The sequence below is a fragment of the Dendronephthya gigantea genome, unplaced genomic scaffold (assembly GCF_004324835.1).
Source record: "Dendronephthya gigantea isolate DGI-Jeju-01 unplaced genomic scaffold, DenGig_1.0 000150F, whole genome shotgun sequence".
Classification (NCBI taxonomy): domain Eukaryota; kingdom Metazoa; phylum Cnidaria; class Anthozoa; order Malacalcyonacea; family Nephtheidae; genus Dendronephthya; species Dendronephthya gigantea.
In genome coordinates, this window is record NW_021163160.1 from 437991 (window position 1) to 455375 (window position 17385).

Here is a 17385-nt window from a genome sequence, read left to right on the forward strand (position 1 = left end):
ATAAATGAATTTTCATTGTTGGGTTTTTCATACGCACGTACACCACGCGCACGTAAAATTCTAAATCCTTATAATATGCCATATTTGAAAAATCTAGGTTTAGAAATCGAAACAACTTAGTTTTCCGCATATTTTAGTATGGATTTGTTGACCCATGTGTTAAACAATACCATGTTGTTAAATAATTAACACTTATTTACTGCGAACGAAGGAAACATTATGTTCTGTGGACCTGAGACAATGGTCCACAAAACTAATGTTTTCTGAGTTCTCGGTAAATAAGTTTTTTATTATAAGTTTTTTACAAAGAAAAACTAAACGACAAGGTAAACAACGAAATATCTATTCATTAAAAACATAATAATTCAAATGGATAAACAGTCTGAAGGTCGTACGCCCAGGTGCGCCGCACGTGATTAAAGTTGTTATTTCCCATGAGATAACAGGTTATCTCACTCTGCAGGGGGTGGCGCTGGTGACATCAAAATTTCGTCACTCTCATGTGTTCGCTCTCGACCAATGAAATGCTACGAACACCAAGCTTTGACAAGTGGTATATAATAATAATAATATTTGAAAGCATTTACTGAATACTTCCGCACGTAAAAAGGCGTGACAGTGGAAAGCTTTGCAAGTGAAGTGAAGCGAAGTGGAAAACAGCCCTTGGCTAAATAGCCTAAAATATATACACGATCTCCTTAATCACGCTGCATTTCATTGACATTAAGGTAGAATACTAGAACTTTAGAAGATGTAATGCTTTTTAACAACAAATTGTTTGCTATGCACACCCTCCATCCTCCTTGCTCACGAAGGTCTTGTTGCTTGATCATTACTTTACCTCGATGGAACATCTTTGTGCTCAAAGAACATTATTATTCTCAATACTTCTCAATATTTTATTCTATATTTTATTTGTCAATGTCATAATTATTTTAGCATTGAGCGAAAGTACAGTTGAAGAGGTGTTCCGTAAGCTGAGCTATGAGAATTAACGAATCGGAATTCGAAGTAAAAATGGGAACACTGTGAAATGTGCGTCAAACTGATTATAACAAATTGACATAACATGATCGCGTAAAAGGATTAGTTTCTCGAAGACAAACCTGCTTGTGAAATAGGAAGAAATTTTCCTCTATTTAATTAATTAATAATCAGCTATAATATCCTGTGTCCACTCGCCCTCGATTGACTTCTCAGCCCACTCAGTTTTAACTTTAAATTTAATACTATATCAAACTATAACTCTCGACACTGGTTCCTTTTTACTCGATCCTCTTTCCTCGACCAATTAATTTTCAAGCAGATAAAAAATAGGGAAAAGTAGCAAAAGTTTTTGAGATATTGTATGGTCTACAGTATATGCGTCGAATGCAATTCAAACAAGGGATAATAAACGACAAATATAGAACCACGCACTGCTTCACCCGATAGATATAGTGCTCCCGCGTTAAAAATGAAAATATCACCGGTTCTGCGTGTTCACACGAGGAAATCGGACGAATTTGAGCACGCGGTACAAAATTCGTCCGGTCCCGTGCGAACGCAGTCCTGAACTACGTTTCAGTACTATTAACTGGTTGAGCAAATAAAACCAGGGAAGGTCACGCTGCTGAGTGCTGAAATATCTCGGGAAACAACGAGGTGAAATTCCCGTTGACCCTGCATTGTGTGAAATTAATTACATCAGGAGCGTCGATGTTGATCTGGAGGAGCTGTCAACAGGGTCATTGACATTTCCATATCGCAGACTATAATGATTTGCAAATGTCTTCCCATGGATGTATACTTGTAATTTAAACTGATCCATTGAACATTAAACCCAAACAAGCAGCAAGATCAATCAGTGTTTCACTCGCAAGATGATTGTATTTCTTATCTTTCTCTCAAGCGTCTTTACGTCAGACGGGCAAGCAGTGAGAAAGTTGGAAGGAGTCAACAAGTCGGTTGTGTGCATAAAAAGCAGCAAGGTATGCTTAATACATGCACAGATATAGAGAGAGCGGCAGTATTATATATAGTTCCCTGTGAGGTGCCTTTTAACTGCGAAAAGGATAAACGCTTGAAAAACTATTAGAAAAACAAAATTTATTTTAAAGTACTTTTCTTAAAGTTATCTTATAATTATAATGTATTGACAAGATGTCCGAAAATAACAAATTGGAATTATTCAAGCCCAGTGGAAGCTCCAGGTTTAGGCACAATAACTACACGGCTTGTTTCAAATTCACTAAAATATACGCTAATAGCAACGCTAAATTGGTTTTAAACTTTCAAAAAAAACTTTTAAAAAACCCCAACCAATGTCATACCAAGTTAGAGCTGCAGTAATTACCTCGGGTTGATACGAAACAACACTAGCATTCCGGTATATAGCTCTTACCACTGCTATACCAAAAACCTTTATTGGGGGGGGGGGAGTATTCATATATTCATCTCATGTTTGGCTGATTTCATCTATTATAGTGATTGCTTTTACGCTTATTAGAGCAAGCATATATGAATACCCAGTAACATAGCCAGCTTTTGTTTTACATGTCTTGTGATCTTGACGTGCATGCATCTTGATTTCAGCGATTTTTGTTTGTCAGGATGATTTTTTGAGCACACACGTACCATCGTACTGCGGTTTTATCCAATGCGAATGCATAATTATATACTGCTTTATATTCGCACTTACTTATGTGCGATCCCAACTCGCGAGAGAATTCACATTGGCAAAGTTTTGTGACACGCGATATTTCCACTCCTGAAGGTGACTGCACGGGAGGAGATAAAGGCACTATACGTGTAATCAATCACCCCATTTCACTTACAATTTGCAATTCCAGTTTGAAATTTTTTTATTGAAATTTATTGGAGAGACAAACGATAAATAACACACCTCTATTTTCAGGTCAAAAATTCCGTCCTACCTTTCAGAAGGAGAAAAAAATTAAACCCCATCAACCTTTTTTCTCTAGGCTTTTGGACTTACCATAGTACAGGGAGAGCACGGGAATCCTGGCTCGCCTGGACCGCAGGTTAGTATTATTTAAGAATCTACTTTTTGTTTGTTTGCGTCGTTAGGCTTTTGAATCATGTCTTATCCAGGAAACCCTGGGGCAATGGAACACAGTGCCCTCATTTTCACTCTCGAATAATTGTATATAATTATCATTTATATAATCATTATCTTTAAATGATGGATTAGACGTGTATAATTATATGAATTATGTTAATTTCACTCCACCTTAAATTTAATTTTTAGGGTGACCAGGGTGAAAGAGGATATCCTGGATATACTTCTTTCAATTTTTACGTATGTCATTAACCACATGATAAAGGCGGACTAGAATGCGCAGGCAAAAATATTGAAAATGCATGGCATCGATTCCAATATAGGTTATTTTGAGGTAACGAGGGGAGTAAACGCATATCCCCGAGGTGCTTCAAAATAACGTACTTATTTTTCACAATGATTGCATTGCCGAGGTTGCATTTATAGTATAATAATAGAATGGAAATGCTTTTTATATATTCTTTTATATTATATTCTTATATGCTTTTTAGAATTTCTTAGTAATTATTTTCCCCGACAAGAACAAAGAAAACCGAGCAATGTGAAAAATAATACATATCATATACTTTTTAGTATAATTTCATAATTGAAAAATCACCTGTAACTATAAGGCAATAGTTGCTGCTCTGATGTCTCTCAGCAGTAACTATGGGGCCTGGCTTTTCAAAAAAATTTTGCTGAAATCTCTGCGTGAGAGAATCATTCGTGCGAGAATCATTCTGAACACTCGCTGAAATAAATTCCATATCTTCGCGCTCATCCATGCATGCATGTGGTGTTCTCTATTAATATGCCTTAATTTAAATATGATCATATAGCCCAGTGTTATTTCAAATGTGTATATTAGCGCATAATATTATCTGATACGATCTGAATATAACAAGACGCCTGCTTAGTTTATTTTAATTTAATTTACGAAATTAACCTACAACACCACTTGAGTATCGTTACTGACATGCTCTTGAATGGAACCGCCTAGGAATTTCAAGGTCCACGAGGATCTGATGGGGCTTCAGGACGTGATGGAGAAATGGTAGGTATTACACGAAAATTGTCTTCCCTAATTGTCCCAGCATTTTGTTCAGTTTGCGAGAAGAACTAAAAGAATGGACAATTTGCATATTGCACTAACTTTCTGTCTTCACCATCCATTTCCAACCGTTATCATTTAGAGAATCAAATTCCTAAGCTAGAATCTGGTAATAATTGGTCTAACAAATTAAAAAATATATATACTTTAGGGTGAAAAAGGACAACGTGGTCACAAGGTATGTTGTATAGAATGTTTAAAATTGCTAATAATAGATTTAATATACTCTATAATAAATCAAATATTCTCTCATTTATCATATTCTCTTTGGAGGCGGTGGAACATAATAATAATATTAATTAATACAGCGAACTTACGATAACCTAATCTACAACGCGTATCTGACGTGTAAGGAACCCTGTTTGAATTAGTTTTATATACAGCTCTGACCTTGTTTACCAAAGGAGAATAGAATTTCTATTCCTTTTTCTGAAACTGCATGTGGAAATGAAGGCAGTATTACTCCACGTCTATGAAGATCAATTGCGTTAACTTATTGATCATTGACATTTTCGGAACAACAACAGCAATAAATCAAACGACATTTTGCGTGAAGAAATACTAATTTACACAAAGTTCTCTCATCTGCGTTCTAATATATGTATACATAAATTACAAACAAAATATAGCTATAAAGGCACAGATGAGAAGACGTTGTTCACTACAAAACGTTCAATTTCAAAAACAAATTCTGATAGCAGCTGCTGAACGGAATGTGCATGCACTGCCTAACAGCATGGGGCAGACTTATGCATGCAGACCTACTTGAAAGAGAACACATCTAGGGATAAAACATACTGCACATATATTGCTGTTGTGTGAACAGACAAATATGATAGAATGCGAATTCTAATATTTACTTTGTACACCTTTACGTTAATGAATATTTCTCTATGCTAAATGTCGTTTGATTTATTGCTATTGTTGTTGCGAAAATGTTAATGATCAATAAGTTAACGCAATTGTTTTTCGTTAATTTTGTTCTATTGATTTTCACTTTACGGAATATATAATAAGGCGTTGTTGTTGAACTTCCGCACTAATAGAATTAATGTTAAATCAGCGCTATTTTAGTTTATTTAGCGCTATTGAAATACCAATCATTTTAATGTTCTTCTCTTTTCTTTAAATGACATGCAAATGCTTTAAAAAGCAAATTCGGAATAAACTGCGGGACATTTTGCAAAATTCAAAATATGAATAAAAAATATAGTATAAAAAATATGAGTCAAAAGATGACTTTCAAACAAAGTCGAAATTTTACAGTCTCAACCTGCGTGTTGTTTCATTCATATAATTATTTTGGCTCTCAAGATGTCCTGTTTATTCGGAATTTGCCAGTTTTTGAACAAACACAAGGTAGCCAAATACATTGCTTGTGAAGTTCTGCTTCAATATTCTATTCTACTTCCTGGTTTTCATTTAATCGTTATAATAATATAATACAGTATAAAATTATGTGTCGACATGTCAAGGTGGCTGATGTGAATATTTCTATATGCGGGTGACCTGTTTGAGTGCAAAATAAAAAAAAAATCACATCCGGATTATTTCTCAGAGAATTTTTCTTAAGAGAAACTCTTAAGAGAATTAATTATCTTAAAGCAAAAATTATTGTAACGAGCCAAAGCTATATTTGACAATTATGTGCATATAAATTATATATATTCAATATTCTCATATCTGCATGGCTCTGAAAGCAGAATGAATATTCATCCTCTCCAATTATCCCGCTCATTTCGGCCCCGTTAGCTTGTCTAAGCTCATTGGTGTTTTGTCTCTACTTTTAGGGCTCACGTGGTGCACCTGGAGAGGACGGGTTTAATGGACCAAAGGTCAGCTGAAAAAATAAATGAAATTTTTTAGAAATATATATGCCACCTAAAGGGTTTTGTTTCTATATGTGCATTGCAATGTAATGTATATGTTTATATAATATATTAATATATATAGTCAGCCCTGAATGTATATTTGATAAATTGTTATAATAATTCGTTTCAGGGGCATAGTGGCGAAACTGGTCCGATAGGTCAGAAGGTAATATATTTGAGGGTAATTCAAGGAGATGGGAAATGATGTATTTTACCTGCGCTGTTTATAGAATATATCCACGAGATATTGCATGCCGCACGCCCATCGTATTCTTCTGCGTAGCCTGGTAACGAGGCGCTCGTAGAAGGTACTTTTGAACTGATGGATGCGATTTTCTTAGTTGCGTTGGACGAAGGAGAACGTTTCCTTTCCTAGCCGTGTCATATCGAGATTTGCGATGTCAGATTCGGCCTCGTTGTGATGTGTCGTTATAGTAACTGGAGACCATGTGCTCGCTCTATTTTGACATTTTGTTGTTAATCAAAGAATATGAGCCATCACTGTTGTTAAATTACTCATTTTGCGGGTAACCTATTAATCACATACGCTGTGACGTTATAATGTTAACATTTTTGTTTTTGATGTTAAACCGAAATTTTTTTGTTAAACCGAAATCAACACATTCCGAACGCACCTCACTAATGTGTGATTACTATAAGTTCTTAAAAATTTCTTTTACCATCCAAACATAGCCAGTACAGCGTATCCAGCCTGAAAATTATCCCGCTATGCTAATATTTTGGTGTTTATTACTCCGGCGTCAGCGACGGAGTTGAAAATTCGCCTCGGTTTTGTTTTGGTGTTGTTTTTTTTTTGTATATATATTTTTTGTATTATATGTAATATAACTATATAAGCGCGAATTCCAGAGGCAAAGTGTAAGACAAAGCGAATGTATCATGCGGTTTATTTACATTTTTGAACAATTGAACTTCTATACTTTTTAAAGTACGTTGTGCTTCTGAATTTCGCGATCGAACATTTAGGTTCGCAAGGCATCTAAATGCGAATTATGAACTGTATTGTTTATGTTCAGAAGCTCTATATTAAAGACTGGCACGTGCGCCGGAGTTAACGCCAGAACAGGCGTCTTGTTGATTGTAGAAACAATAAATTTCTAAAGACATGAGTTTATTGTTTCTGCATGTAGCCTTTGACAAAGTTTATTGTTTCTGCATGTAGCCTTTCAGTGTACGTCCCTATATATGTAAACTGTTGCCCGGGGTATATTGCCTGATTTGCCGCCTCCCCTACACCTCCCACAGGACGAAAAGCGTGCCATTAATTAGCTTTAGCAAAAATACTAAAGGTATTAAATGCGTATCTATAACTTTTAATAAGCCGACTAAAGGTGATTAAAGAAAAAGTTACATTTAATCGCATTTATTTTGAATAAAACATCTCTTTTGGAAACCGATAGATTTAATTGCATTTAGTGAGCATTTTAAAGTGGGTTAAAGCCGACATTAGTGCGCGTATAGTTTAATAAACTTTAACCAGTTGTTTAAATGTTGATTAAAGGCAGAGATAGCATTTAATCACCTTTAATTTGATTTTAAATGAAGACAAAACCTGACACCTACTTTAATTCCGTTAGGACGGCAATTTAATAGGATTAAATATATTGTTATTGCAACAATTATATGGTAACAAATAAACATGATGATATCTGATACGTTTGTTATTATCGAGTAACGTAATGCTATAATGCGCCTTTATTTCACCTGAATTTAAGCACTTCGAGACACTGTCGGACAATATACAAGAAATAAGAAAGACTTCTTATTGTGCAAATTCGCTCATTAGTATAATTATAAAGTGCGGAAGTGATTGATATACAAGTTTATATAAATTGGCCAAAGTGCGTGGCAGTTATAATACGATATGGATAAGGCGAACAGTTACGTGTTTTGCGACCACTGCGAACAAAACGTTTCGGAAACAACATTCCGTAGACATATGGCTTTAAAACAATCTCGCCAGCTGAAGAGAAGTTTGAAGAAAGATTCTTCAACGTCTTCATCCGACACAGACGGAGAAAGTGATTGTAACAGTTACAGTTTCAAAGGTGAGAGTGTTTTGCATGCAAGTCCATAATATACAGCTATATCATTATTAGCACACTGTCCACCAATTCCATAAAATTCAGTAACCAATATGTATGGCTTTGATTGTACATTGATACCAAACAGAAATGGCAAACCTTATATAAGAAAAGTATTATGAAATTATAAATAAATAAAATAAGTCATGAGTCTTCTTGTATTTCCATGTACAGTACAATTTTACACAATCTGAATACAGAGACATTGAATGAAGTTGATCATGAACAATCAACTATTAAAGCAGAAGTTTCTCAGCTTTAAATTTTGAGTGAAAATACAAACTTCAGGATCAGTTTTGCTAGAAGAGTTGCCATACTGCTAATCATTATTCCACATGATCATACCTAACGGTAAACAGGCCTATCCCCAACATTGATAATTGGTGGTGTGGGGGGGATGGGTGTATTAATATATCCATGTATATATGAACATGAATATATGAATATACACACCCCTCCCAACTATCCACGTAAACTCTGTTACAGTGCCGTAAGTTTCAAGTATGCTGTAATCATAATAATTAATCATTTTCATACCAGGGTGATCAAATGAATTAATCATCATGGCTTCCTTTTCCACATCAGTTCTACTTGTATGGCTTTTAAACTGTTTCACAGCAACTACATGCCCTCTGTACATCTTTTTTACACAGATGCCAAATGTCCCCTCACCAATTTTATTTTTTCATCCACTTGACAATATTTTCAAGTTGGCTGGGTCAATTTCATGGATAGACCTAGAAAAATTTAAATAAATAATAGCCAGGTTGATATTGAAAATATTTAGGCTTGAATATTGTTCAGCTGTATAACTGCTATTCAGTATACTATAGTTGAATGCATTAGGTGGCAATGCCCCCTACTTATTTTTTTACTTGTCTAATGTCAGATTATTTCATTTGTCAGGGGGAAGCTCTGCCACTTAATGTGTTAACTACAAAAGCTGACAATCTCTCGAGTTAACGCATTAAGTGGCAATGTGCCCGGCATGCCCTACTTATTTTTTACTTGTCTAACGGCAGACAATTTTACTCATTAGTGTGGAAGCTCTGCCCCTTAATGGGTTAATATAAAGATCAAATGATCTTCAAGACAGTGTTGTTTCATGAATTGACAGCTACTGTAAGCACAAACTATTGTTTCAAAAGGTTGGAGACATATGGTCATATCTGTAGCTAGCATTTCATGAGTACCCCATTAATGTTCAAATTGCTTTCTCTTCTTAATTGGCCAGTACAATAGTAACTCCAAACGAGCAGAACATTTTGAGCACATTCTAGCTTCGGAATAAAAAAGCTAGTAAAGTGAGCTAAAATTTACAACATTTCACAACCAAACTTTGAAAATATACTAATTTTAGTATGCTCTTTTCCAGCTTTGGTGATTTATTTGAATCTCCTTGTCTATTTCAGTCCATAATTGGAATTGTCAATTGTGTCTAAAGTTTTTATGAATCATGCAAGATAAATGTACTAGGGACAGAGGATTCTAAATACTATACTATTACACCATTTATATCAGACTCCCTATGTACAAAGGCCCAAATCAAACATTCATCCCATCGCTTTCCACCCACAGCAAAGTTTGTATTGAGTATTGAATGAAAATGTTGCAGGGGAAATTTAAATTTCACACAAAATTTGAATTATAGTTTTGATCACTGTATCATCATTCAATCAAATGCAGATTCAAAAAGATTTTGTCTAATCGGGCAATCAGACAAAAAAGCCTGAATCTGGCTTTTTACATGCAGCATGGTAAAGAATATATCAGGTCCTCCTTCATTTGTCGCTGCCAATCAATCATAGCGAATGAAAACATACTGTAGGCCTGGGGCATGATACTTAGGTTACATTGTTGGTCAATGTTCCACTTCATTTAATAATATAAACCCCTGCCTATAAATGCAGTTTTCTAAGATGTGGCCAGAACTGCCAAATGAATTCTGTTAAGGTTGGAAAAAAATATTTCATTTCTGCAAGGGGTCTCTTAAATCCCAGCGTTAAAAAAGCACATATTAATATTATTCAATCAAAATTGCTTAGATTCTGGAGGGTCAAATATACTCCATAAGGGGGGGGGGAATTATACTGAATATAATGTGGGGTGCTTTAATGCAGTATAACAGTATTAAGTAAATACACACAATTTTAGCAATCTATCGATATAACCCTGCTTCTATAAACTGCTCAAATTAAATATAAGGAGCAATATACATGTACTTACATACGAGACGTAGTACGCAAAGACTTTTCCTCTCTCCACTTTCTCCAAAAAAACTCGGCCTTCGATCTCATTTCAGTCGTTGTGGCTTTCAATTCTTTCTCAATATTTTTCTTTATTTTCTCCTCCAGCCGTCTTTGCTTGACATTTCTGGTCTCTTTACGTTTCCTTTCTCGTAATTTCTGTTTACGTCGGCGACGTTTAAGGCGCACTTCCTCGACATTATTTGGTCTGGAGAGACGACGCTGCTTCGCAGGTATAAAACAATTCTGTTCAGCCTCTGGTGGCACTGGGCTTTTAGCTTCCAGAAGGCTGCGCATTCCACTGGTAGCAAGTGCGCCACTCGCTGTGTGGAAAGACTGGTTAAAATGTGCCATTTCAACCGGTTTTGCGCAAGGTATACCACCAAAAGCTTTACAGAATTTTTCAATTTAAGGCTTTTCAAAATATTTGTCGTTCGTTGTCATTGCGCCAAAGTACGTAATGTGTGCTTCCCGCGCTTTTGCGTTATTTAACAATTATGAATTTATGATATTTGTCTCCGATCGGATAACTGTCCCCTATAGGGTGGGTAGGCAACTCATAATATGTCTGTTCTATAAATAACGCGACTAAAACAATGGCGGATTATCGTTGTAGAGGAAATGTGCACGGAATCAATTTTTAAATGACTTAGTATTCGTAAGGAAGCCCAATTTACATTTAGGCCAGTGCTTTTCTAGGTTATCTGGGTAAAGACTTTGATGTTCGTGTGTTATACCTAACGGAAGAAATATGATAACGATAGAATCCTGCTGTGAAAGTTTTCTACAACCAATGAAATATTGGACGTGATCGCGCTCAATTATAAATCTACATACAATTCAACAATCAACTGTGTCAATGTGTTCAAAGTCCTTTCGCGACAAACAGCTGAATCTGACTTCACTGGATTTTTCGACATATCCACTGAAATGTCTTTGCCCGATCAGTACGTTTTTTTTACAAAATGTGGTCGAGGAAAACAGGCTCTTGAGAGCTCAAATGGCTAATACCATTTCAAGCAATGAAAGTGCTTTGAAAAATATTGAAACAAAAATGGACATCTTGTCCCAGACAACTTCACCTGGCAGACGAGTCAGACAGACCGGGCAGAACAAACATAAAGTGCCCAAAGCTTGCAGTGTAAGTAAATACAGTTTCATTTATTTCCTATTAACCATTTCATCTGAATGGCTTTATGCCTTTATCCGTTGACCGTTTATGTTGAATAACAGATTTTAATAATATGAGGACAAAAATGTCCATATTGTTTGAATTGGTCTTTGTTTATATATAGTTATCTTTTGTATGTTTTAAAGTCTTTATAAATGTCTCCTTATTATGGTAATATAATTATATTTACTATCCTATTCACTGCTTGTACCATAACACTAAAGGAGTAAAATGTCTGGTGTTACACAGAGAAAATCCAGGGGGCATGTCTAGGCACATTGCCACCAATTTAGGCTGACTTTTCAACTAAATGTTCAACTAAAAGCCAACCAAAGGTTTAACAGAAATCAATTGTAAGAACTGTAAACCATGTTTAAAAACCATTATTTTTAGATATTTAATTTTGAAATGTGTTTACTATGTTCTTCAATAGAATAATGTCCGAAGAAAACTCAAGGCTCTTAGGAGTGCTGATGAAAATATGCACTTTAGATTAACTGAAAGGTAATGCATAAAGGCAACTTCTTTCAATACTAATTTATATTAATAAAACTGGTGAAGTCATGTTACCGAGATGATGTACATTGTTTACCTTTCCGATGTTAGTATTTTAGATTGAGTCTTATCTTTTTTTTTGATTGTAATTAATATATTACCAATTAAGCACCAGCACTCTCCCCTTAATGAGTAAAATAGTTCTGGTGTAGACAGAGTAAAACGCCAAAGTAGGGCGCATCAGGGCGCAAACTTGATGGGTAACCCATTAAGTGGCAATGTGCCCCAGGACACCCTACTTATATTTTTTACTTGTCTATTGCCAGACGAAATACTCGTCAGTGGGGAAGCTCTGCCACTTAATGGGTTAAACTGCATATTAGACTGGAAGTTGTGCTGACATGCTATAAATATAAATTATACCAGTCTTTGAAATTTTATTTGAAGCCTTCAGAATTCTATGTGAGGCCTTCAGAATTGTGCGATATATGGTGAATTCAGAACATGTGATAATTATGCAAAATTCTGAAGGCCTTAAAATAAATTCATAATGGCATACATAAAATTCTAAAGGCTGGTATATTTTAATAGTGTGTCCCTTTGTACCACGTACAAGAACACTATCTTTTGAACAGTAACTCTCAAACTGAGCATGGAAGTTCGACAGTATGCTACACAGGTTAAGCACAAGTAATAATTTTGAACTAATTAAGTTTCTTGTTTCTAGCCCCGATTCTCAGCAAAATTCACAGCTATTTAAAAGAGTGGCAGAAGAACTGCAACATGAATTTGGTGGTCAGGAAAATTGTCCTTGGCCAACGGTTGTTTGGCCCTGAATCTAGAAGGTGATTGTTGCTTTTTTATGTTTTAGAGGCGTTTAAGAGGTATTTCAAGTCATGCAAAGCAAAACAGAAAAGAGTTGCTCTTGGAACAGAACAGCAACACGTTCAAATTTGCAGGAGAAGGAGCAGAAAGGAGGAGGTATGTTTTTACAATATCTTTTTAAAAAAGTTGATACTTAATGATTATTTTAGCTTTGCTTCATACTTGATTGAACACGACTATCTAACTACTTTTAACGTAACAGTTAAACAGTGTAGTAGGTTATATGCAACTACATGGAAAATAAGAAAATTCTTCGATGTTTCGAGCGAAGCCCCATCAAGAAGTTGGTTGTAGTACTTAGTTGGATAACCTACTACACTGACATGTAAGACTCGAACTCCGAAGAGAAAAACCACCGGAAGAAAAATTAGCAACTGGATTTTAGGCGAGACTATACTTAGCACCAAAATCTCAAACACTTACCCAAGTAAGAATATAATTATTCGACGATATTTGCTTTTAGAAACTAGCGAGAAGATTAAAAACGATCGAGAAAATGGGTTGGAACCAGACGAAAGTGGCAAAGGTGGCAGACGTCATGAGAATGGACTATATGTCCTCTGAAAAAAGCGAGGTAGACGAGGAAACAAATAGGATTAACACTACAAGGTTCGGAAGCTTTCTTGGGAAAGCAGAGAATTAAAGCGAACTAAGAAGAAGCTTGATAAAACCACAAGGATTCGCTACCTGGATTGTCCAAACGAGCTGTTACACCAAGAGAGGAAGGAGAACCCTCCGGTAAACCCAAAACCAGCCAACTGTCCTGGTTGGGCGTGTGTTGTTCTAACTGAAGACCCGACAAATGAACCAGTTGGAGCACAATATTTAGCCGAGGATGATTTGAATCTGTCACGATAGACTCTTTAGTTAAAAATTGCTACAAAATTATTTCAGTTACATGTACATTGACGATGGACATCCTAGAAGATGCAAATAATTATGTATGCTAGTCCGATGCTCTACCAAATGAGCTACAAGGCCAAGTCGGTTCTTAAATATATGTTTACTCCGAACTCAAAGTTCAGTGCCCTTGTTTATTGGTCTCTAGACGCGCAATATATTTTTGAAAATATATTGGCTATTGCGCGTCTGGAGATCGATGCACTGAACTGTAATTTAATTGTTGAAAACACCATATTATTCACCGTACCAGAAACATCACATCATGCAATAATATTAGTATAGGAATCATGGATGTATACTATACATTACGACTTATCTATTTATTTAAAATGATGAATTTTTGTAAATACACGGGTATAGAGGGAAATAAATGCTTTTTTGCAATGAACTGGTGATGCTTGTATTTGTTTGACTATAGCTAGCTATACGTGTAGCTTGTACCAAATATAACGATTAGAAATTTAAGTTTTATTGCGAGTTGAGCTTGTAATTGAATGGAAATCAGTTTCTTCGTTTATTTACATGGAATAGGTTATATAAGTATAACAGCCATGCAGCTAACGAATTAACAAAAGCTGAATTATTGTGAATATAATAGGTTAATTAAAGACAGTTTAAATGTGCATTTACGCAAGGTTTAATCAATGTTTTAAGGCGATTAATCTATACTTATCTCACGCTTTATCGACCTTTAAACAATGTATTAAATCTACTTTTAATACACTTTAGCCAACTAGCACATTTATGATTAAAATCGACTTTAGTCAAAAAAGTCAAGATATTAAAGGCAATTATACGTTCCTTTAAACTGCCTTAATCTGCATTTAATCCACTTAATTAAATCTGCCTTTAGCACACTTTAATCAACATTTAGTCTTAAGTATTAATCCCGCCGTTAATACACTTAGTACTGAACATTAAACGTGTCTAAAGGTGTGTTTAGTGTATTTAATAAATCGCATTAAGTGTAACTAAACACCAATAAAATACACGATTAATCTGCCTTTACAACCGTATTAAGGGCACGCTTTTCGTCCTGTGTCCCTCCCTTGGTTTGCGGTCCTGGTTCTGCACGAGTGTCCAGGAAACAAAGTTCAAGGCTAAAACGAGTAACCTTTGTATTAAAGGCATACTCAATATCATGCATTTTTATAGGGTGTACGTGGTGAACCGGGAGAAACGGGAAATGATGGTGAAGATGTAAGCTAGAATACGAATCCTTCGCATTAAGTATATAATTTCGTACCGCGAACACAGTGAACTATATTCGTATTGAACTACTAGACAATTGTCACTCTATGTTTATGGGGCGCGCGCGAGGTTAGTGATCGCTCGACAAATAAAATGCACCGACAAAAAATGCAAGACAATTGCACTGATCCACAATATACAGCTTCAAATTGCATGGCTTCAGAGACGGTAAATCTTATGTAATTGTTATATGTATAACAGATAATTCTTATAGTGATTATTTCAGTCCGAATACAAACTAGTATTCAACTTTAAAGAGGCAAACCTTTCTTAATATGTTTACCGCGGTTTCACTTGATAACGTTACTTAAAATCTAGGTGACTAATTTTTTTCATGTGGCCTTTTAACGTGACGGAAGATCCGATCTTTTAAGTTTTTAACAACAAGGACTTCCAAATAAGGACTTTAATTCTTGAAAACCTGGAGATAGTTTTATTACAGCTTTCTCCTTCTTTAGAGTTTTACAAAAAGCTAACTTGCTCTTAAGTTATACATCTTGTGTGCATGAATTGTTTCACAACACCTGAAAAAAAAGTTCATTTCAATGCATTTTTAGGGTGAACCAGGACCTGATGGACTTACACGCGAAGAGGTTAGGCACTTGCATTTGTGTTCTTGTGCAGAAAATAAACATTTAGTTTTTTTTTATGTCTCTTCAAATTCACGAAAGAAGAAGATAAAACAAAAGATAGAACTTGAAAGACCTTTAACTCCTGTCTGCCTTGGACGTAGCAGTAGAAGAACCTTACTGAAACAAAAAATGTAGCAGATTAGAGAATTTCATACAACATTTATTATAACATTTCATAATCATCCTACCGCGTATTTTAGACAGAGCTAATCACGAATGCGTTGATTCATTCGTTAAATGACTACCAAGTTAAAGAAAATGGCTACTACAATGACATCTATCACGTGACTTCACGCGATTTGACTGATGGCAGATCAGACACGGGTGGTTGGGGAAGTGAAACGGCAAAGACTGGGAACTATGTTCAAGCTACTTTTGTTCGTCCGGTGTTTGTCACATCTGTCACAGTGGCAGGAGGCTTTATACCATCTTGGCGTCATAACGTCAGACACGGATATGGAAATTTAAACCTCCAATACTCTACTGATGGAAGAAACTGGGCAACGGTAATAATACAGATTGCAATCTTACGAATATTTACAGGGAATAGATTATAGCGTTAGTCTGGCGTTAGCTGGCGCTTTGCAACCAGTAAATGTAGTAGTATATGCATTATTAAGTTTTAAGAAACGTCTTCAGCGTATGTGTTTAAAGTGGGCAGTATTGATGCCAGCCTGTCGATTTGTCCCGCTATGCTAATATTTTGGCGTGCATTGACTGTGAGAACAATAAATTTCTGAAGACATGAAATATTATAATAACTCGAAAGTCGAAAATTACATAGCGAGGCAAAATCGTCACGCTGGGTACGCCACTGAAAATGTGGGCAAGTATATGAACGTATTTCAGAACCTTTCTACTTTGCTCTTTAGTGTGCCACTTTCCCTTCACCTGTGATGCAGAAATTGGTGACGGTGAATTTTGATCCTTTGATAGCTCAATATTGGCGCCTGATATCAACAGAAGATAAATGGGTTGGAACAACTGAGTTTGCTTTGAAACCTTTGTTGAAGGCATGAACTTTGGGATTGCGTTTTAATCATTATTTTTTTCAAATATTTTTTCATTTACAAAATTTAGTAATTTTTAGAAAATATCAAGTATCCTAAAACAAAGAATACTCCAATTATATATCCTCCTATATGCCTAGCTTTCTCTCTTTTTTCCATTTAGAAGCATGCGTTAGCAATGGCACATATTTCTTGCTTGCAGTGGCGTAGCCAGCATCGATAATTGGGGGGGCCCATATTCATATATTCATGTTAACAGACTGTAAAGACAATTGATTTGAAAAGAAATTAATCCTACGTATCACGAATATATGAATATTAGCCCCCCAATTATCGTTCTGGCTACGCCACTGCTTGCTTGCAATAATAACAAATTACTAACGGCGAAAAAACTCGTATAATTCTAACTCACTTTAGAGAGAATAAATGAAAGACATACAAATACTAATCGACACGCGGTGGGCGACTAAATTTCGACCTGTCACTTTCAGTAGATTTGTTTTCAGCCTTTGCAAAATGTTCTCACAGGAATAAATCTTGCTCTTGTGGATTTTAGAGTCTTTTATTTATGCATCAATACATTGCACTGATTTCAGTGGACTGCGTAATTAGGTTTTCAAATATCGGAAGTCAACAAATGCATTGGAATAATAAATGGCAAGTTT

The 17385-nt window shown here is 35.5% G+C and overlaps 1 protein-coding gene and 1 long non-coding RNA gene across 2 annotated transcripts; both read left to right on the top strand.

Annotated features, from left to right (window-relative positions):
* Positions 1-1764: 1764 nt before the first annotated feature.
* Positions 1765-16943, top strand: LOC114537105 (collagen alpha-1(XXVII) chain B-like). The gene is made up of 11 exons (XM_028558239.1): positions 1765-1970; positions 2964-3023; positions 3251-3301; positions 4041-4094; positions 4303-4329; positions 5942-5986; positions 6153-6188; positions 14983-15027; positions 15636-15671; positions 15911-16216; positions 16583-16943. Exons 1-11 carry the CDS (start codon positions 1863-1865, stop codon positions 16727-16729), a joined length of 915 nt encoding a protein of 304 aa, XP_028414040.1. The 5' UTR covers positions 1765-1862; the 3' UTR covers positions 16730-16943.
* LOC114537108 lies at positions 11338-13516 on the top strand. The gene is made up of 4 exons (XR_003688553.1): positions 11338-11514; positions 11978-12048; positions 12767-13020; positions 13388-13516. It is a non-coding gene; the product is annotated as an uncharacterized LOC114537108 (long non-coding RNA).
* Positions 16944-17385: the final 442 nt, after the last annotated feature.